Genomic DNA, 23,094 nt, shown 5'->3' with positions numbered 1-23,094 from the left:
CCCCTTAAGAGAAATCACTTCAGCATATAGATAACAGAGGTGAGGAGGGAGAAGATAATGCCAGCTCTGATGAGATGGGGGATGGTGAAAAGCAGCAAGATAAGACAGGAGAAGTGGAGAAAGCACATAGTGCACAGGAGGCTCCAGAAAACCCCACTTTAAAGGACATTTTTGCAGTGGTGTCTTTTTGTAAAACAGCTCTGACTACCCTGACGAAGCAAGTTAAGGGATTACAGGCAGAGGTTGCTGACATCAAGAAAGACCTCAAGAAAGCCGATCTGAGAACAACGGCTGTAGAGGAGAGAGTGGGGATAACAGAGGATCATATTACAAAACTACAAAAGTCTGAAAAAACATTTGCACAGCAGATAGCTGAAATCATGGCAAAAAATGATGATTTAGAGAACCGCTCTAGAAGAAATAACATCCGAATTGTCGGCATCCCTGAGAAAGCGGAAGGAAGAAACCCCACTGAATATGTAGAAGACTGGCTCAGGGGGAAAATGGGTGCTAATGTCTTATCCAAGCTCTATGCCGTGGAACGTGCACACAGAGTCCCGATGCAGCCACAACCAGCAGGCAGGGGCCCTCGCACTATGCTAGCCAAGCTCCTCAACTACAGAGACAGGGACACTATACTGCGAAAGGCAAGAGACATGGAGGATCTTATGATTGACGGCCAGAGAATTTCCATATACCCGGACTACTCCATTTCTGTTCAAAAGCTACGTATGACTTTTACAGGAGTAAAGAGGCGCCTGCGAGAGATGGGGGTGCAATACTCAATGATGTTCCCGGCAAATCTAAGAGTGACGGCGTTGGAGCGGGTGCACTTTTTTACAACTCCAGAGGAAGCCATGCAGTGGTTGGACGCAAACGAAAAGCGGATCCGTTTGAAGGAATGAGCTGACTGTCTGAATCTGCAGTGTGTTGGAGAAGGCCGGCTGAGGCTCTACAACATCCTTAGAAGCTTACAGGGGACCCTTCTTGTTTTTTCTTTTTTTTTTTTTCTCCTTCCCTTTGGGATTGAGGTAGTATGCAGGGGGAATGCGAAGGGTTTGATGTGAGCTTCGAAGGACATGGGGACTGCCTAATTAGGCGCGGTGGTGGTATTTACAATTTGAGATTCCAGTTTAATTACTGTTCGCCATTTTACTGTTATATTGGTTGAGTGGAATATGATTATACATAGAAAGGGGGGGAGTGGAGAATTGTTGGAAAAGGGACGAGTTTTAAAATGTGTCTAAGAGGGGAAGGCTAGGGAGGTAGGGGGGAATTTAGTAGGGATTATGGACCAGGTTTGGAAAACCCGATGCTTCACGGGAGTACTCGAAAACACGAAGTGGTGAGGAGTAGGAGGGGAGGGGAGCAGGGGGGGAGGGGGGAAAGGGGTAGGGTAGAGGCAGCATGGGGAGATACTACAAGGTTTGATGGTTTTACTGGGTGGGATAATGGGGGATAGAATTAAGGTGTTGAGTTGGAATATTAGAGGGTTATCAGATAGGTCTAGGAGAGCGGCATTAATTAAATATGTTCAAGACCAGAACCCGTCAGTAATATGTCTACTAGAAACGCATCTCACAAAGGAGACAACACATGTTTTAAATAGGAGATGGGTGCAGAAGGCCTATCACTCCACCTTTTCCAACTATGCAAGGGGTGTATCACTGCTGATCCATAACTCTGTGCAATATGAAGAGATAGAAGTGTATGTGGATAAAGAGGGACAGTGTGTGGCCGTCAAGTGTAAAATATTTGGCAGACTCATGTGTATAGCTGCAATATATATACCACCTCCATATAAGTGCACCAAACTAAGGGAGATAAGGGAGTTCTCTGAGAAGGGGGGAGTAATCCCTTTTTTACTGGTGGGGGACTTCAATAATGTGATAGATCTGTACTGGGATAGGAGTAGTAGACCTCCAGGTATCCAGGATAGTTGTATGACTTCGTTTGGCACTCTTATTGGGGAACTTGGAATGGTGGATGCCTGGCGAGTGAAGAATGGGAGGGTATCCTGCTTCTCTTGTTATTCGGCTTCACATAACCCTCTGTCCCGCATTGACATGGCTCTAGCTAGTGATCTGATGGATGCAATGATAAGCGACGTGCAATATCTGACAAGAGTGATTTCAGATCATAGCCCAATTCTAGTATCCATACGACGGGGGACCCTGACAGGGGGAAGGAGGGGAGAGTGGAAGCTTCATCCAGCATGGATCCGTCATATTAATATGGGGAATATAGAACGGGATCTTGGGGATTTCTTTATCCACAACGAGGGTAGCACTGGTCCGCTGGTGGTATGGGATGCGATGAAGGCATACCTCAGGGGGCTCCTGTTCAGGGATATCTGTAAACGTAAAACACAGACGAGGCAGGATGAGAAAGATAGCCTGGAGGCCTTAGATAAGGCAGAGCTGGAAGCAATCCGGAGTACTACTACGGACGCGAAGCAAAATCTTAGGCAGGCGCATGAACAGGTTAATAAGATGCTTTTGGAGAAGGCGGTAAGGAAGCAGGCATTCCAAAAATTGCATTTTTATGAGGAGGGGGAAAAAGTTGGTCATCTATTATCGGTCATAGCTGCAGCTCAAAGGAGTAGTTCATTTGTGCATGGTATGGACACGGTGGAGGGGACACAGGTCACTGAGGTTGAGGAGATCCTTGGGGTCTTTAAAGATTTCTATCGCACGCTATATTCTTCTATTGGAGAGATGAGGGTGGAAGAGGTGGACTCATTTCTTGAGCGAGGTGAGCTTCCGGTGTTGTCTGTGGCGGAGAGAGATAAACTGGAGTCACCTATTACTATTGATGAACTGGAGGGCGCTCTGCATGGCATGAGCAATGACAAGGCACCGGGAGCAGACGGGCTACCAGTTGAAATTTATAAACAGTTAGAAGAAATCCTATTACCCAAACTATTGAAAGTCTTTGAGGTGGCGGAGGGGGAAGGTGTATTGCCGGACTCTATGAGAGAAGCAATAATAGTAGTAATTCCTAAGGAGGATAAAAATCCGAGGCTTCCAGACTCATATAGACCCATCTCGTTATTAACAGCGGACGTGAAGCTTCTGGCTAAGGTGTTGTCAAACCGGCTGACTGGAGTTATATCTAACCTAATCCATATGGACCAATCAGGGTTCATGGCCAATAGGTCAACAGCTGCTAATATCAGGAGATTGTACCTTAATCTACAGTTGCCGCCTGACAACCCTGGCCGGAGGGTGATCGCTTCGCTAGATGCCCAGAAAGCGTTCGATAGTGTTGAGTGGGGGTATCTGTGGAAAGTGTTGCAGCATATGGGTTTTGGCCCAAGGTTTGTAAAGTGGGTGCAGCTGTTGTATAATAGGCCTACTGCTAAAGTTAGAGTTAACGGTATGACCTCCTCAGCGTTTGAGTTGCACCGGGGAACGAGGCAGGGCTGCCCACTATCACCGCTCCTATTTGCTATTGCAATAGAGCCTCTGGCGGCGGCCATTAGGAAAACAAAGGAGATCCATGGATTTAAGTATGGGCATTTAGAGGAGAAAATAGCTCTTTATGCTGACGATTTATTACTTTTCTTGGGGGATCCATCAGCCTCATTGGATCATGCCATGCAGATAATAGAGAAATTTGGAGAAGTTTCGGGACTGACCATTAATTGGTCTAAATCGAGCCTCTTTAAAGTGGATGGGGAAGTAGCCTGGACAAATGAGGATACTGGGGCTAACAAATTGAAGAATGTGGACGAATTTAAATATCTAGGTATCCAGATATCTCTGCCAGTAGAAAAATACATACAGGTGAACTTATGGCCTCTCCTTAAAAAATTGAGAGCCAAGGTGGATGCCTGGAACAAGCTACATTTGTCAGTTGTTGGAAGGGTTAATTTGCTAAAGATGGTAGTAATGCCTAAACTCCTATACATACTGCACAATACCCCTGTTTGTATTTCAAGGAAAAGATTTAAAGGGATAAACTTGCTGTTTAGGGACCTGGTGTGGGGTAAAAAGCAGCCTAGGGTGCGATTAGAGACTTTACAAAGGCCGAAGGATGAGGGGGGTCTAGCAATCCCAAATCCGGAATTGTATTATATAGCGGCGCAATGTCAACACCTCAGGGGTTGGTCTGATCGAGAGAAAGATGGGGGCATTAAAGAAGTACTGGAATACATAGTGGGTAGAAGTCCATTGGTAATGGGACTAGAGGATGGTGCGGTGGGGCTCCTGGGTAGAACATCTCCTACAATGGCACTTATAAATAAGACCTGGGATAGGCTGAAAAGGGTGAGAGGGGTGACCCGGTTAACTAAGTTTACACCTATCTGGGATAACAGTAATCTCCCGGAGATTCAGAAAATGGTGAATATTGAGGAGTGGAGACGCAAGGGTGTGATATACATGCATCAGATATTGGACGGAGGAATTGTGAAGTCGTTCCCGCAGTTACAGAGTGAGTTTCAGTTACCGGCGTCCGGCTGGCTCCACTACAGACAATTAAAACATGCGATTGCAGCCCAAGCGGCTAAACAAAGTGTGGCCATACAGACTGACCTGGTACTGGAGTATGTGTGTAAGGGCGGAGGAAGCACTAAAGGGATCATTTCTGGCACGTATAAAGATATACTACATACCTTTCTTTTAGACTACCCAATTAAAACTAAATCTAAATGGGAGGAGGAAGTTGGGCCGATAACGGAGGAGGTGTGGGAGAGTATCTTAGAGTATATCCCTAAACTTTCCATGAGCGAACCAGCCAGACTGTCTCACCTATACGTGATTCACCGGGTATATAGGTCTCCTTTACTGATGTTTAAAATGGGGTTGAAAAGGAATTCGGAGTGTCCAAGGTGTCAGGGATCTGACGCAGGTATTTTTCACATGATGTGGTCTTGTCCGAGACTGGTCTCCTTTTGGACTCAGGTTATCCACAAGATAGGAAGAACATATGGGTGTGTCCTCCCCAGGGAACCAGTGATATGCCTATTGGGATATGTTGAGGAGCTTGGGGTGGAAAATACTATGAAAAAAGAGAATTTTGTTTACTTACCGTAAATTCTTTTTCTTGTAGTTCCGACATGGGAGACCCAAACCATGGGTGTATAGCTAGCGCCTCCGGAGGACACACAAAGTACTACACTCAAACGTGTAGCTCCTCCCTCCGGGCTATATACACTCCCTGGATGACAATCTACCCAGTTCAGTGCAAAAGCTGAAGGAGGACATCCACCCATAAGTAGAGATAGAGTAAAACTCGGCAAAACCAGAACTCTGTCTACTAACAACAGCCGGTGAAACACACGGAACAAAAAACTGCCAACAGGCAACAGGGAGGGTGCTGGGTCTCCCATGTCGGAACTACAAGAAAAAGAATTTACGGTAAGTAAACAAAATTCTCTTTTTCTTTATCGTTCCTTCCATGGAAGACCCAAACCATGAGACGTTCCAAAGCAGTCCATGGGTGGGAAATAAACCAAACTGAGAAGTAGGCAAAACCTAACTTCACAAATGGGCGACAGCCGCCTGAAGGATGCGTCTGCCCAAGCTCGCATCTGCCGAAGCATGAGCATGCACTTGGTAGTGCTTAGAAAAAGTGTGCAGACTGGACCAAGTGGCAGCCTGACACACCTGCTGAGCCGTAGCCTGGTGCCTGAAAGCCCAGGAGGCACCGACAGCTCTGGTCGAGTGCGCCTTAATCCCCGGCGGGGGAGGCACCTGAGAACACTGGTAGGCATCGGCGATAGCCGACCTAACCCAACGAGCCAGGGTCGGTTTAGAAGCCGAGAGGCCCTTGCGCTGACCCGTGGTTAGCACAAAAAGTGAGGTGCACCGCCGGGTGCGAGACACATAGATTCGGAGCGCCCGCACCAAATCCAAGGTGTGCAACGCCTTCTCAAAGCGATGCACAGGGGCCGGACAAAGAGAGGGCAATGAAATGTCCTGGTTAAGGTGGAAGGAAGACACCACCTTAGGGAGAAAGTCCGGAGTCGGACGAAGAACCACCTTGTCTTGGTGAAACACCAAAAAGGGGGATTCCGAAGAAAGCGCAGCCAAATCAGAAACTCTCCTGAGAGAAGTTATGGCTACTAGAAAGACAACTTTCTGTGAAAGTCTAGACAAAGGAACCTCCCTGAGAGGCTCAAAAGGGGGTTTCTGTAAGGCCGTGAGGACCAGATTAAGGTCCCAGGGATCCAAGGGCCGCCGGTAAGGAGGGATGATGTGAGATGCGCCCTGCATGAAGGTGCGCACCTGAGCCAGTCGGGCGATACGCCGCTGGAACAATACCGACAAGGCCGACACCTGTCCCTTGAGGGAATTGAGGGACAGACCTAACTGTAGACCTGACTGTAGAAAAGACAGGATGGTCGGCAAGGAGAACGGCCAAGGAGCATGGCCGGAAGAGCGACACCAGGACAGGAAAATTCTCCAAGTCCTGTGGTAAATCTTGGCCGAGGAAGACTTCAGAGCCTGAGTCATGGTGGAGATGACCTCAGAGGGAATGCCTGAAGCCGTCAGGATCCAGGACTCAAGAGCCACGCCGTCAATCTGAGAGCCGCAGAATTCTGGCGGAAGAACGGACCTTGAGAGAGAAGGTCTGGGCGGTCCGGGAGATGCCACGGCACCTCTACGGACAGGCGGAGCAGGTCTGGGTACCAAGCTCGCCTGGGCCAGTCCGGAGCAATGAGTATGACTCGACGGCCCTCCATTCGGATCTTGCGCAGAACCCTGGGCAAGAGCGCTAGAGGGGGAAACACATAGGCCAGACGGAACTGAGACCAATCTTGAACCAGTGCGTCTGCTGCGAAGGCTTGAGGATCGTGGGAGCGAGCCACGTAAACCGGAACCTTGTTGTTGTGCCGGGAAGCCATTAGATCCACTTCCGGAGTGCCCCACTTGCGGCAGATTGATCTGAACACTGACGGATGCAGGGCCCACTCGCCGCCGTCCACGGTTTGACGGCTGAGATAATCGGCCTCCCAGTTTTCCATGCCTGGGATGTGGACTGCGGATATGGTGGACTTTGAGTCCTCCGTCCACTGGAGGATTCGTTGAACCTCCAACATCGCCAGACGGCTGTGAGTTCCGCCCTGGTGATTGATGTAGGCAACCGCTGTCGCGTTGTCCGACTGAACCCGAATGTGCTTGCCCGCCAATAGGTGGTGAAAGTCTAGGAGAGCTAGAAACACAGCTCTGATTTCCAGCACATTGATCGGGAGGGCTGATTCGGACGGAGTCCAAGTGCCCTGTGCTCGGTGATGGAGAAATACCGCTCCCCAACCGGAGAGACTGGCATCCGTGGTGAGGATCACCCAGGACGGAGTCAGGAAGGAGTGTCCCTGTGAAAGGGAGAGGGGCTGAAGCCACCACTGAAGGGAGTTCCTGGCCTGTGATGACAGAGCCACCAGCCTGTCCGAGGAAGAGATCCGCTTGTCCCAACAGCGGAGAATGTCCAGCTGCAAGGGACGCAGATGGAACTGGGCAAAGGGAACCGCTTCCATGGACGCCACCATCTGACCCAGCACCTGCATGAGGTGTCTGATGGAATGACGGCGGTGCCTCAGCAGAGAGCGCACCGCCAGACGAAGGGACTGCTGTTTGACTAAGGGCAACCTGACAAGTGCCGGCAGAGTCTCGAATTGCATCCCTAGGTACATAAGTACCTGGGTCGGGGTCAGAGTCGACTTGGGCAGGTTGACAAGCCACCCGAACTGAACTAGCGTGGCGACAGTGAGAGAGACACTCCGCTGGCAGTCTACACTGGATGAGGCCTTGACTAGAAGGTCGTCCAGGTAAGGAATCACTGCCAATCCCTGGAGGTGCAGGACCGCAACCACTGCTGCCATGACCTTGGTGAACACTCGAGGGGCCGTGGCTAAGCCAAAGGGAAGAGCCACGAACTGGAAATGTTCCTCTCCGATTGCAAAACGTAGCCAACGCTGGTGTGAGACCGCAATAGGCACATGCAGATAGGCATCTCTGATGTCGATGGATGCCAGAAAATCTCCCTGGGTCATTGAGGCAATGACCGATCTCAGAGATTCCATGCGAAAGTGCCGCACCTGAACATGCTTGTTGAGAAGCTTGAGATCCAGGATGGGTCGGGAGGAACCGTCCTTTTTGGGGACTAGGAAGAGGTTTGAGTAGAAACCGCTGAAGCGTTCCCGGGCGGGGACCGGAACAATTACACCGTTGGCCTGCAGGGATGCCACGGCCTGAGAGAAGGCGGCGGCTTTGGAGCAGGGGGGGGTGGACAGAAAAAATCTGTTTGGCGGGCTGGAAGAAAATGGTATCCTGTAGCCGTGGGTGATGATATCCCGCACCCACTGATCGGAGACGTGTTGCAACCACACGTCGCCAAAGTGGGAGAGCCTGCCACCGACCAAGGACTTTGCTGGCGCGGCCAGATAGTCACGAGGAGGCTGCCTTGGTGGCAGCGGCTCCTCCGGTCTTTTGAGGACGCGGCTTTGCGCGCCAGTTGGATTTACGATCCTTGGCGGTAGTGGACGAGGCCGAGGGCTTAGAGGATGACCAGTTAGAGGAACGAAAGGAACGAAACCTCGATTGGTTCCTGCCCTGGACAGGTTTCTTGGCTTTAGCTTGTGGCAAGGAAGTACTCTTCCCGCCAGTAGCTTCCTTAATTATGTCATCCAGCTGTTCCCCAAACAGCCGGGACCCAGTAAAAGGGAGACTCGCAAGGTACTTCTTAGAGGAAGCGTCCGCTTTCCACTCTCGAAGCCACAAGATCCTGCGGATCGCGAGGGAGTTAGCGGAGGCCACCGCCGTGCGGTGAGAAGCCTCCAGGATGGCAGACATGGCGTAGGATGCAAAAGCCGAAGCTTGAGAAGTTAAGGCATCCATCTCAGGAATAGAGTCCCTGGAGAGGGAATGAATCTCCGCCAGGGAGGCAGAGACAGCCTTAAGAGCCCACACTGCCGCAAAAGACGGGGAGAACGAGGCTCCTGCCGCCTCAAATACAGACTTGGCCAGAAGGTCAACCTGGCGGTCAGTGGGGTCCTTAAGAGAAGTGCCGTCAGCCACAGCTATGACTGTGCGGGCTGAGATTCTGGACACTGGAGGGTCTACCTTTGGGGACTGGGCCCAGTCCTTAACCACCTCCGGTGGAAAAGGGAAACGGTCATCTGAACTACGCTTCGGAAAACGTTTGTCAGGACAGGCCCTGGGCTTGTTAACAGTGGTCTGAAAGCTGGAGTGGTTAAAAAACATACTCCTAGGTTTCTTAGGAGAGGTAAACTGGTGTACCTCTACCAGAGAGGGTTGTTCCTCTGACTCATGTGGGTTGAGGTTCAGTACGGAGTTAATGGACGCAATCAAGTCACTAACATCCGCATCACCCTCAGACAAGTCAATGGGGTACATAGAGGCAGCGTCTGAGCCCACAGTAAGTGAATCCTCCTCGCCCTGCACCTCGGCTTGTGAATCAGAGCCGTGGGACGAGGAAGGAGAAGGGTCCGTGCGTCTCCGTTTAGGGGGACGGGGTCCTAGGACATGCTCTGAGGGCTCTGCAGAGCTCGGAGCCGCAGAGACACCCTGAGAGGGAGGCTGATGCATAGACAGCAGCGTCCGGGACAGCTGCCCCATGGAGTCGGCAAAAGACTTGGAAATAGCTTGTGAAAAGGATGCTACCCAAGCTGGGGGTTCAGCCACCGGGGCCGGAGCAGCCGGAGGGACCCCTGCGGAGGCTCCAGGCTGAGACACAACCATGTTAGCACAGGCATCACAATGTGGGTATGTGCTTGGCTCTGGCAGAATGAGCTTACACGCAGTGCATATAGCATACATGTTTGCAGCCTTGCTCCTAGTGACAGACATGCTGCTGTGGAGGAAGTTCTGCAGCCAGAATACACTCCTGTAGAAAGCCTGAGAGTGTAATAAAAGTCCACAACCAGAGGTTGTGGCTTACCAGCCCTGCTCTCTGTGTGTCCTCCGGATTTCACCGCTCCCCTGTGAAGTGTCAGCCTTCCTGACAGTATGCAGCTGCAGCATCCAGCGCCTTCCAGTGTAAGAAACGCTGAGAAAATGGCGCTGGGAGAAGGAGGGGGGGCGTGTATAAGCCCAGGAGCGGGAAAAACAGAGGGCAGAGAGATACAGGGAGGTAGACAGGGGAGGGAACATCTCCCTAGAGAGGAGTGCCCTCCCCTCTGCTGGTCGGGCGGTGGGCGGCGCTGTATGCAAAACAAGCAGGAGAAGCCAAAAACGAAACTAGGTCCAAACTAAAGCCGGGGCCTAGATTTTAAAGTGCGGCCGACGAGCAGGCACCTTCGGCGCGGTTCTCATGGGAAATTCCCAGAACCGGCCGAAATTTACAGTAACGCTAAAGCACATACTGTCCCCCTAATAAAAGTACCCGGGACCCCTGAAAAAACGTCTCAATACTTAGCTTTGAGACGCAGGGCCATGTCCCTGGAGAGGGGGGTAAATGCTCCTTCCAGCAGGGACCAGACAGGGCTGCGGATGGAGACCGGTCTTCTGCAATGCAGAGAGGACCGTGTAGGCTCCCACTTCAACCCAGAGCCTCTTAGAGGATGTGAAGGAGCGCGGCATGTGAAGGCTCCAGCCTTATAAGTCAACCTTAATAGCACCGCCGACAAAGTGGGGTGTGAAGGGACATGCCAGGAGTCCAGACTGGACCCGCTTTTCTTCCAAATCTTTAAAAATAAAATAAAAATGAAAAAAATATCAGGAAATGAAAGTGTGTGTGATCCTCCTGGAACACAAAGCGTTGAACTGGGTAGATTGTCATCCAGGGAGTGTATATAGCCCGGAGGGAGGAGCTACACGTTTGAGTGTAGTACTTTGTGTGTCCTCCGGAGGCGCTAGCTATACACCCATGGTTTGGGTCTCCCATGGAAGGAACGATAAAGAAATTGTCATTGCTAGGCTGCTATATGCGGCAAGAAAGCTGATCGCCAGGTCCTGGATTAAAAAAGACCCCCCGACCAGGGGAGAGTACATTAAAAGGGTGAAATGTATTCTTCAGCTGGAACGGGGAGTGTATGAAAGAAGGGGGAATGTTAAAATGTTTGAGAAGCTATGGTCTCCTTGGCTGCAATGCGAATAAGACGAGTGATGGACCAATAAACTGGTCTGGGACCGGGATAGCCGTCTGAGACCTCTGATGTGTATGTTTTGTTTTATTTGTGTTACTAGTTGTTCCTCTTGCACAACGGGATGGTTGCTATACTACAGTTGAAGGGTATCCTAAGTGTGTACTAAATGGGATGTAGTATCGGGGAGAAGTGTTGCTGCCGGGGTGGGGGAGGGGGGCGGGAGGGGGAGTTAAAGGGGTAATAGATGTGATAAATTTAATTTGGATGCCGATTTGTTATTCTGTTGTATGTATTCTGTTTTAATAAAAAAGTATCTGATTTAAAAAAAAAAAAAGTATGCATCAACTAAAAAATTAGCCAAAAGGCAAGGCCACTAATGTAAGAGTACACTTAGTGGATTTAACCCTCTCAACATTGTGTGCATACTGGGGTTCGTAGATTTAAATACTGATGACGGTGGTAAAATAGACGCTACTTGAATGTACAAGGAGCAAAAGATAGTATAGCTCTGGATAACAAGAGGAGCTGCCTACAATCTGGGATTTTACACAGAAAATAAATTGGATCTTGACTATGAAGAGGTATTTACTTATAGAGAAACACAATAACTAAATATTAGAAACCATGGGCATCCTCTTATCTCTCATTAACTTTGGCATGTTTTCTTTTATTGTACTCTGTCACACAACATGTGTTTGCTATGTTTACATTGATTTAAATTCAGACCGTTGGAGGGGGGAGAAGGGGTTGCTTTTTTCTAGTTCTGTACTCTTGGATATGAAAAAAAAATCATTTGATTGAAGAAAAAAAAAAAAAAAAAATATATATTATATATATATATATATATATATATATATATATATACATATACACACACACACACACATACATACATACATATTATACACACACACACACAATAAAAAAGAGAATGCCCATTTGTTTTGCTGTTGCAGCTAAATCCCCTTCACCTTAGTTCTTGGCACAGCTTTCTCCGGCTTATTTTTACCTTCTGGGTTGAGCACGACATGCTCTCCCTGCATCATCACATTGGGCTGGAACGTCCATGACTTAAGCCCGCTTTACACGCTGCAATGTATCTTACAATGTGTCGGTGGGGTCACGTCGTAAGTGACGCACATCCGGCATCGTAAGGTACATTGCCGTGTGTAACAGCTACGTGCGATTGCGATTGAACGGTAAAACGTTCATCGCACGCACTTCGTTCATTCCTCATGAATTGAACGTCAGGTTGTTCATCGTACCCGGGGTAGCGCACATCGCAGTGTGTGACACCCTGGGAACGATGAACAGATCTTACCTGCGTCCTGCGGCTCCCGGCCGTTAATGCGGAAGGAAGAAGGTGGGCGGGATGTTTACATCCCACCCAGCTCCGCCCCTCCGCTTCTATTGGCCGGCTGCCGCGTGACGTCGCTGTGACGCCGAACGTCCCTCCCACTCCAGGAAGTGGACGTTCGCCGCCCACAGCGAGGTTGTATAGACGGGTAAGTACGTGTGACGGGGGTTAATAGTTTGTGCGGCACATTCAACAAATTGAACGTGCCGCACATACGATGGGGGCGGTTACGATCGTATACGATATCGTATGCTGGATCGGAAGGTGTAAAGCAGGCTTTCGTTTAGGCTGGAAGCACCGACAGAGTGAAGATGCAGGACATTGTGTGTGGTACAGAAGGAAAGGGGCTGGAGAGAGCTGTAGAAAATAACCAGACAGTGGGAGACATGACCGGTGTGTTAAAGGGAACCTGTCAGGTGTAATATGCACCCAGAACCACACGCAGTTCTGGGTGCATATTGCTAATCCCTGCTTAACTGTCCCTGTATACACTAGCATAGATAAAGGGATCTTTAGAAAAAGTATTTTTAAAGATCTTTTACCATATGCGAATGAGCGAGGGCACTAGCCCCTTGGGCGTTAGCTCCCTGGCCAGTTGGCTCCATTTGCATGCTAGTACGCCCCTGTGGGTGTCTGACGCGATGGCGGTGGAGAGATGAGGGAGATCATTCTTTGACGCTGTGTATTCATTAGCATGTTGGCACACCCACAGGGACGTAATAACCTGCTAATGGGGGCGACTGGCAAGGGGAACTAACGCCCAAGGGACTAAGCCCCTCGCTCATTAGCATACGGTAAAAGATCTTTAGAAATACTTTTTCTAAAGATCTCTTTATCTATGCTAGTGTATACAGGGACAGTTAGGCAGGGATTAGCAATATACACACAGAACTGCTCGTGGTTCTGGGTGCATATTGGACCTGACAGGTTCCCTTTAAGCATTTTAATTTATTTTTTTTATTCGATTTGCATCAAATAAATTGAGTGAAAATTTAATTTTCAGGCCAAAATTTTGTCAACTGCCGAATTTTATCACATACGTGCATTCCTAAGGTAGACCTATTGAAAAAAAAATACATATGAAGCCAAGACAATTAGAGAATATGAAAAGTGGGGAATGTTGATGAAAGGTTACATGGAAATGCATAAAAGTAAAAAGAATATAACTTTAGCAAAAGTATAGTCACAAAAAGTGTAAATCCACCATTACCTCTTTTCTAAGTTTTTCAAGTTCTTTGTCCTTCTCTGTGATCAAGGCACTGGTACTGGTAAGAGATTTCTGAATAGAGGTCTTCTCTTCATCAAACTCTTTCTTAAGAATAGATTCCCTGCACAAAATAAAAGTCAGAAACCAAACAAGGAGGAAATAACTAGAGAAAATGTGTATGGTTTACTTAAAGCTATTTGCTACACAGGATTGCGAACTTCCGCTGTAAAGGTATCCTCAACTGGGAAGGCAATTTTACAGCTAAAATATATATCTGCATTACTTATCTTGCTTTGATCATTAGTAAGAGTGGAATCACACAGTTCTTGTCAAAAAGAATAGGAAATACACAATGCACACAAAAGTATTGGAACACACCTCTTAATCATTGAATTTAGGTTTTCATTTGGCCCATTGCTACAAGTGTATAAATTGCACCAATAGCTATACAGTCTGCCTTTACTGCCTTGTTCTATAGAACTCAATGAATAAGAGAGTAGTACTGTAGTAGGACGTAATTGTTTTACAAAGTCAGTTCAGGGAATTTATCCCTCCTAAACATTCGATGATTAACAGTAAGAGATGTAACTAAAATGTGGAAGCGTTTAGGAGCCATATGTATCGCAACCACAAAGTGTTAGGCTAAGTTCACACAGGGCATGTTTTCTTGCGTTGTTTGAGGTCACAAAGATGCACCAACTGCACGCATTTCCTTATCCCAGCAAAGTCTATGAGATTTTTCGATTTTGCTGTCTACACTGGGCAACTTTTGTTGGCTGCAGTTTTCAAGATGCACCCAAGATGAAGTATGTCAATTCTTTTTGCGTTATTGCGTTGAGCCCTCCAGTCAATATTTTTTACTTAAAAACCGCATTGGGCAAAATGCGTCAAACGCGGTAAAACCACATTGCGTTTTTGCCGCTGTGTGTTTTAAGATGCACTGACAATAAAGATGCCACGTGTGAACATAGCCTTAGATCACAGTCACCAAGTGAAGTGCCTAGGGCATAAAAGTAGCCAACACTCTGCTAACACAATATATGGCATAATAACAGCACAAAATCGGTGTGCCAGGATCTTTATGACATAGGTGGAGTAGTTAGGTGAAAGTCTTACAGCATCAAGCACAATGCCATGTGTTGAATCGAGAGACGTAAAGTGTGTCGCTATTGGAGCCGTGGAAATGTCTTCGTTTAACAAACCAGTCTTCTCTATTTGACAGTCAACTGTAAAGTTTGGTGAAGGAGGGATCATGCTATGGGCTTGTTTCTCCTCTTAGTTCCAGTGAAAGGAAATATTAATGCTTCAGCATAACAAGACAAGACATGTTGGACTGTTATAGTTTCCACCTTTGTGGGACAGGTTTGGGGGAAGGCCATTTTTTTTTCCGGCATAACTGTGGCACAGTACACAAAAGATCCATAAAGGTATGGTTGGGCGAGTTTGGTGTTGAAAAGCATGACTGGCTGTACAGAGTCATGACCGCAACCCTTTCTGACAGATTTGAGATTCAGGCCCTATTTCCTGACTTTACAAATGCTTTTCTGGGTGAATGGGCACAAATTCAAAAATCTTGTAGAAAGTCTTCTCAGAAAAATGGAAGTTGTTATACCTGCAGAAGGGGAATACTCCACACTAATGTCATACAAGCTCCTGTAAGTATAATGTGTAGGTGCGCCAATACTTTTGTCCATAATGTGTATAAATAAAGGACTGATTTGTTCCCTTCCTGCTGGATCCACTTTGGCATAGATTACTGTATGGTGCCTAGTATAAATACTATACTACTGAGATTCAGATTCCCAAAGCAACCGCTGGACAGACATTGAGCCAGCAAGGAATCCTGGAACACCGCATCTGCATTCACAATTCTGCAAGCCGAAGAAGATATTACAGTCTGTTACTCAGGATCAGTACAATACAAGTAATGCAAGGTATTTATAAAGTTACTCAAATATTTAGATATAAAGTGATGTTCAAAGGTGAACATACCTATTAATGTAAACTTTGGATTGATGGAAGTGTTTTGATAAGAGTTTCCATTAAATGGTATACAAATCCTAGCAAGTGTTAAATACAGGCATCCTATACAACCTCTGGACTGTTTTAGGAAGAATATGAAATAATTCCATGATATACAAATCACCAAATAAATTGCATAGTCAAGATTTAATGCAAAGACTTCAGCAGTTTAATTCTTTGCAAAGCATTGTATAGCATATTTTGTGACCCTCCGTGAGAATAAGGTATTACAGACTCCTTGGTTTTAAATTGGAAGTGATACAGTCAGACAGTATGCTTTATTAATGTGGCTAATGTAACAGCATATTACTCTAATTTTATTTCCACTGGTATTCAGTTTTTTGTTTTGTTGAAATCAACCATATGGTACCTGAGATATGGGCCTCTTAATTTAGTGCTAATTTTTATGTTCTTTACCAAGATGTATCTTTCAGTTCTTCATTATTAGCTTGTAAGCACTGTCCCCTTGTGAATACCACAAAAATTAAGACTACATAAGAAGGCTTACAAAATAAACAAAAAAACCTAAATATTCAGGGGAACAGTGAGAATAAAAGAATAGAAAAAAACTGCAACTCTTGAACTGGTGACAAGTCCTCTTTAAAGGGGTTCTCCGAAAATTAGATAAAATGGCGTCCCCGAAATAATTCAAACTGCAGCCCATCCTAGTTATATTTTCATTCTGCAGCTGTACTGACATGTATCGCTTCCAAGACCTGTGTGTCAACTGACAAGAGCTGTATCACACATACCTTAGTCAGCAGTCGGGAGCACAGGTTGTCATATGTGAAGAACTCTCTCTTCCTCACTGAGCACAAGTAGATTATCTCTAGGTTCATTCTCATCAATTCTTGATTTACAGTTGGGCGCATTCTCCGTGAACTACTATAAATCTGTCCCACCGTAGAGGACAAAGCGAGAGATCTCCTTGTCAAGCACATGGGTTAAAATATTTCTACACACTTCACAACTGTCCGCTGACTGAGGTGTGATACAGCTCGTGAGTTGAAACACATTTCTCGAGAGCTATGCATCTTAAGTCTGCAGCCCTTACTAACATATGACTAGCATAGAATGCACTTTGAAATAAATCAGGGATGCTATTTTATTTCATTTTAGGAGAACGGTAAAATACCAATAAGCAAAAACGTCTGCCATCTCAAATAATAGTGCTGAAACCCCTGGGCGAAGAATTAGAAGCTAACAAAGAACTTGTGGTGATGTTCATCTGGGCAACAATTTAAGGGATTTTCCTATAACAAGATGCTTCACTCCTACACTATGAACAGCTAGCAACAGCATTAATGAATATGATACACTTCAGCCAAGTCACATTGTCACAAATAATGCTATACTGCTTAACTAGGGAATATGATTACTGTTTCTGGGTAACACGCAAAACTGAAAATAGGTCTATTTCATATAACTCCAGAACAGCCCATGCATTTTAAAAAATACTTGGTTATGTAAAAAATGCCTGAATTTTAAAACATTCACTTTTTTTTCTCAGCTATGTTTTGGTGGAAGTCTATCAGAAGTTACCAGGCCACACATAATAACATGCACAGCTTTACGGCACAATAGGCATGCAAAGCATTGGGTATGATGATGGAAGGATCAGATGGTCCAATACAGTAGTGTTATAAACCACTGTACCCTAAAATAGTCCGAGTTTACAAGTCTACAAGATGTTTTACTACAAGATTTCCACGTATCTCACTTTGTGAGATGAATGTCTATATTTTGCTAGTTACAATGCAGAAATGTATTTTAATTGTACTATCTGCTAGTTAAAAAGAAAATTCAGCATGATGAGAGAGTGAGAATTTACTAATAGTGTTGAGCGGACCCGAACTGTAAATCTAGATCCGCGCGGTTCGAGGGTCCGATCCGGGTCCGGCCGGGACCCGGGAATCCGGCTGCACAATCCGGATTCAGGATCTCTCTCTCTCTCTCGCTCCCCATTGATTTACATGGCCACGGATTTCGGTTCCGGACTTCGGCGGCAACCCGATCCGGTTTCGCCGGACCCTGATTAAGACCGATCCGCTCAACTCTATTTACTAACTGCACATATCAACAGTCTGACCGTCATCATTCCTTCCTCTGGAAGCTATAAATTCATGTGTTCATGTGTCTAGATGCATTTACTATCAGGATTACAAAATCAGAATAGCAATCTCAAGACCTTCAGCTTCCAACACACAAAACACAATGCCGCTTCAAACAAAGCTAAAAGAAGCAGAACATACTAATGACTCGTTAACACACAAAACCAAATGCAGTATCTAGAACTAATCTGGAAGAAAAAAAGTAGAGCACTACACGGTGTTAAATGCTAATGTAGGATATAGCGCACTTTCCAGGGAATAGCCAACGCAACTAATAATGAGCATCTGGGTAAACCAATTTTTGAAGGTCATCTGTCACCAGATAAAATCTTTCATTATAAGATCTTTAAGGTACACTAAACAGGAAATTACCGGTGCCAATAGATGCTACCTAATCCCTCTGATTTTAGGATCCCAAAACCTGTTTCAATAAGCCACAGACTTTGAAGGGTGCTGCATGCTGCCTCACCTTATAACTCCATACCACAGCCATGTGATAAGAAGGAACAGGGGACTCCCATTCTAGCTGTGGGCATAGTGGTGCAGTCCACACATTATATATACATATGTATATATTACACATACGTACATAGATCTATATTCCATCCATCTATATAAACATCTCCGAAAGTGTTGACGCCCTTGCAATTGTCCCAGAAAATGAAGCATCTCTCCCAGAAAATTATTCCTATTACACATTTTGTTATACAAGATTATTTCCTTTGTGCGCACTGTAACAAAAGAAGCAAATTAGACATAATGTCACACAACCCTCAAAATAGGCCAGAAAAAATATGGTTGGCATCTTTCCAAAATTATGGGTAAACAACTTTGTTTCAAAATTGTAATGCTCGTTCAATCTCCACTGCACCAAGTAACAGGTGTGGGCAATATGAAAATAACACCTGAAACCAGATAATAAGGGGAGAAGTAGAGTCAATTTTTGCATTGTATCTGTGTGCCACACTAAGCATAGAAAACAAAAAGGAGGAAAAAAAATGGTCTGATGGACTTCAGAACCAAAACTGTTGAAAAACAGAATTTCAAGATGTCCATCTTCAGAGATCTTGATGTTCCTTTGTCCATGGTGCGCAACATAATCAAGATGTTTAAAACCCATGGCACTGTAGTGAATCTCCTTGGATGTGGACGGCAGAGAAAAATTGATAAATGGGAGCAAAGCAGGATAATCCGAATGGTGGATAAGCAGACCCATCAAATACCAAAGAACTTCAAGCTGACCTAAGGCTCAGGGGTACATCAGTGTCAGTGCAAACTATCTGTCGACATTTGAATGAAATGAAACGCTATGGCAGGAGACCCAGGAGGACCCCACTGCTGATAGACATAAAAAATCTACATTGTAGTGTGCCAAAATCCTTCTGGTAAAGTGTTTTGTGGACAAATGAGAAAGGGATAGAGCTTTTTGGTAAAGCACATCATTCTAAATGTTTACCAAAAATGGAATGAGGCCTACAATGACAAGAACACAGTACCTACAGTCAAATATGGAGAATGTTCAAAGAGGTTTTGGGGTTGCTTTGCTGCCTGTGGCACTGGGTGCCTTGACTGTGTGCAAGGCGTCATGAAATCTAAAGATTATAAAAAGGATTTTGGGTAGCAATGTAGTGCTCATTGTAAGAAAGCTGGGTCTGCCTCCTAGGTCAAGGGTCTTCCAGCAGGACAATGACCCCAAACATACTTCAAGAAGAACCCACAACTGGATGAAAACATTTTTTGTTACCCCTGCTGAGTAAGACTATATGCACACTAGAAAATGGAATTTTCTTAAGAAAATTCCAGACCCTCTGAAACATTACCGCACCTGTGGTAAAAAAAAAACGCAGGAAACCGCACCCGAAAACCGCATGCGGTTTTACCGCGATTTGCCGCAGTATTGCCGCGGGTTGTTACCTGTGGTTTTTGACCATTATCTATGGCAAAAACCGCAGGTACCTGCGGAAAAGAAGTGACATGCAATTCTTTTTGCTGCTGAAAACATGCAGCAAAACCTGTTGGTGAAAAAAACTGCAGTGTTCGCACAGCATTTTTTTTTACCATAGGTTTTGCTGGGAAAGGACTGCAGCAAGCTTATGAACATTTTCTACAGCAAAACCACAGCGTGCGCACAGGGCCTAAATGCGTTTTGTTTTGTAGTATTAATCACTCCTTGAGTATTTCGAGGAGTGTGTGCCAATACACTCAAAATAAACATGTGTATAACTAGACATTCAATTGCAATTATTTTTTGGGAGAAATACTTCATTTTCTGGAACAATTTAAAGCGTACCAACTGTTCCGGCCATGACTGTATATAGACACACTTTACTATTTATAAAAATTCCCTCACTGTGTTCTTTTTGGTATGGTATTTTGTTATTGCAGTTGCACATTCTAGCTTAGTAAAGTTTTGGGTTTTTTTATTCTGAAGAACCCCTATAATTCCTTCATAACCACTATATAACTGACAGCCATCTGTGAGAGAACTCTAAGGGGTATTCTCACTATCACTCCTCTACCTCCTGGTTTCCCGCTGGCCGGGTGATGATGCCCTTCTGATTGTTAAAGTTCAGACAGGCAGCATGGCTGAGCCGTTGGTCTAAAATGGGTTCTGTACCAGGCAACAAACAGAGGCAAAACAAGTATTCGAAGGGCACCGGGGCACTGAGCTGGTAAAATCCAGACCGTTCTACAGCAAGACTGAAAGACTGCAGATGCAGCCAACAACCTAAGCAATTAGCAATACACTATAGAATAGAATAAAAAAAAAAAAAAAAAACGTTCTTGGGAAAAGAAGGAATGGATGAAACTATGTAAATTGCTAAGCTGTTTGTTTTTACAACCACTTTACAATTTTACCCATTTATGATGAGAAACCTCTTTTAAACACATTAGAACCATGATTAGGAAACAGTGCTCTAAATCCGCTGTTATGAAAGTTATAGAAGTACTAATAGTAAAGTAGTTATCTGGTGATAGATACATTCAGCTTTCCAAGAGATTCTGCTGTTTTCTTACATAAATATATATAAAATATATATATTTATATATGGACATAATAAAAAATATCTTTGTCTTAAGGAGTAAATAATTGTATATATTTTAAAGCAAAAAAAGGGCTCATATGGAAAGAAGGAAAGAACTTTCAAGAAGAAAGCATACAGATGGTTTCCATATATTTACATTTCAATTTTACATGTATATTGCCGGGTGGCCGAACATCAGATCACTATTTCAAGGATTATTTTTATCTTCATAAACTAGTGTTGTAAGATAATGCTTGTAAATACGAGCATTATTGCAATTCACGATTAAGATTTTCAGCCATTCTTGAAATTTTAACATTTTTCTCTTTGGTTTGCAACTTGTTGCCATGGAGACTGACCACCAGCGCTGCTAGACAGCAAAACATACAGTCATATGAAAAAGTTTGGGCACCCCTATTAATGTTAACCTTTTTTCTATATAACAATTTGGGTTTTTGCAACAGCTATTTCAGTTTCATATATCTAATAACTGATGGACTGAGTAATATTTCTGGATTGAAATGAGGTTTATTGTACTAACAGAAAATGTGCAATCCGCATTTAAACAAAATTTGACCGATGCAAAAGTATGGTCACCCTTATCAATTTCTTGATTTGAACACTCCTAACTACTTTTTACTGACTTACTAAAGCACTAAATTGGTTTTGTAACCTCATTGAGCTTTGAACTTCATAGGCAGGTGTATCCAATCATGAGAAAAGGTATTTAAGGTGGCCACTTGCAAGTTGTTCTCCTATTTGAATCTCCTATGAAGAGTGGCATCATGGGCTCCTCAAAACAACTCTCAAATGATCTGAAAACAAAGATTATTCAACATAGTTGTTCAGGGGAAGGATACAAAAAGTTGTCTCAGAGATTGAAACTGTCAGTTTCCACTGTGAGTAACATAGTAAGGAAATGGAAGAACACAGGTTCAGTTCTTGTTAAGCCCAGAAGTGGCAGGCCAAGAAAAATATCAGAAAAGCAGAGAAGAAGAATGATGAGAACAGTCAAGGACAATCCACAGACCACCTCCAAAGACCTGCAGCATCATCTTGCTGCAGATGGTGTCAATGTGCATCGGTCAACAATACAGTGCACGTTGCACAAGGAGAAGCTGTATGGGAGAGTGATGCGAAAGAAGCCGTTTCTGCAAGCACGCCACAAACAGTCGCCTGAGGTATGCAAAAGCACATTTGGACAAGCCAGTTGCATTTTGGAAGAAGGTCCTGTGGACTGATGAAACAAAGATTGAGTTGTTTGGTCATACAAAAAGGGGTTATGCATGGAGGCCAAAAAACACGGCATTCCAAGAAAAGCACTTGCTACCCACAGTAAAATTTGGTGGAGGTTCCACACCATGCTTTGGGGCTGTGTGGCCAATGCCGGCATCGGGAATCTTGCTAAAGTTGAGGGTCGCATGGATTCAACTCAGTATCAGCAGATTCTTGACAATAATGTGCAAGAATCAGTGACGAAGTTGAAGTTATGCAGGGGATGGATATATCAGCCAGACAATGATCCAAAACACCGCTCCAAATCTACTCAGGCATTCATGCAGAGGAACAATTACAATGTTCTGGAATGGCCATCCCAGTCCCCAGACCTGAATATCATTGAACATCTGTGGGATGATTTGAAGCGTGCTGTCCATGCTCGGTGACCATCAAACTTAACTGAACTGGAATTGTTTTGTAAACAGGAATGGTCAAATATACCTTCATCCAGGATCCAGGAATCATTAAAAGCTACAGGAAGCGACTAGAGGCTGTGATTTTTGCAAAAGGAGGATCTACAAAATATTAATGTCACTTTTATGTTAAGGTGCCCATACTTTTGCACTGGTCAAATTTTGTTTAAATGCGGATTGCACATTTTCTGTTAGTACAATAAACCTCATTTCAATCCAGAAATATTACTCAGTCCATCAGTTATTAGATATATGAAACTGAAATAGCTGTTGCAAAAACCCAAATTGTTATAATGAAAAAAAAATTAAAATAGGGGTGCCCAAACTTTTTCATATGACTGTATGCAGTGCTGATGGGCTTTTTTTTTTTTTTTTTTTTTAAGCTTGTAAGCACAGGTTTTAAGCTGGCCAGGAACGCTATAGTAAGCAGTTAGTGCCCAAGTCTGGCCAGTTTCTGCACAGTGCTTACAAGCTAGACAGCAACGAGGGTCAGTCTCGTAGGCAACTGGTTGTAAACAAAAGTAAAGTTAATATCGTCACATGGCTGCAAATTTGCATTAAGCTCTAAACTCCAAAATGCTAATTTTCACAAACATTGTCTGACAGTATCCAACTATGGAGATAGCA

At 45.0% G+C, this 23,094-nt stretch overlaps 1 protein-coding gene across 7 annotated transcripts in view; it reads right to left on the bottom strand.

The window, feature by feature from the left end:
• Positions 1–23,094, bottom strand: part of CLIP1 (CAP-Gly domain containing linker protein 1) — a 187,768-nt gene that overhangs the window by 7,396 nt on the left and 157,278 nt on the right. For all 7 annotated transcript variants that reach the window (XM_075323143.1, XM_075323152.1, XM_075323184.1 and 4 more), the window contains one exon: positions 13,621–13,738. In XM_075323143.1, coding sequence (XP_075179258.1) covers positions 13,621–13,738 — 118 coding nt within the window. The remainder of the gene's footprint in view (positions 1–13,620; positions 13,739–23,094) is intronic.

Source organism: Anomaloglossus baeobatrachus, chromosome 1, assembly GCF_048569485.1.
Source record: "Anomaloglossus baeobatrachus isolate aAnoBae1 chromosome 1, aAnoBae1.hap1, whole genome shotgun sequence".
In the NCBI taxonomy this organism is placed as follows: domain Eukaryota; kingdom Metazoa; phylum Chordata; class Amphibia; order Anura; family Aromobatidae; genus Anomaloglossus; species Anomaloglossus baeobatrachus.
Note: the sequence above shows the minus strand (reverse complement) of the source record. Positions and strands in the feature narration are given on the sequence as shown.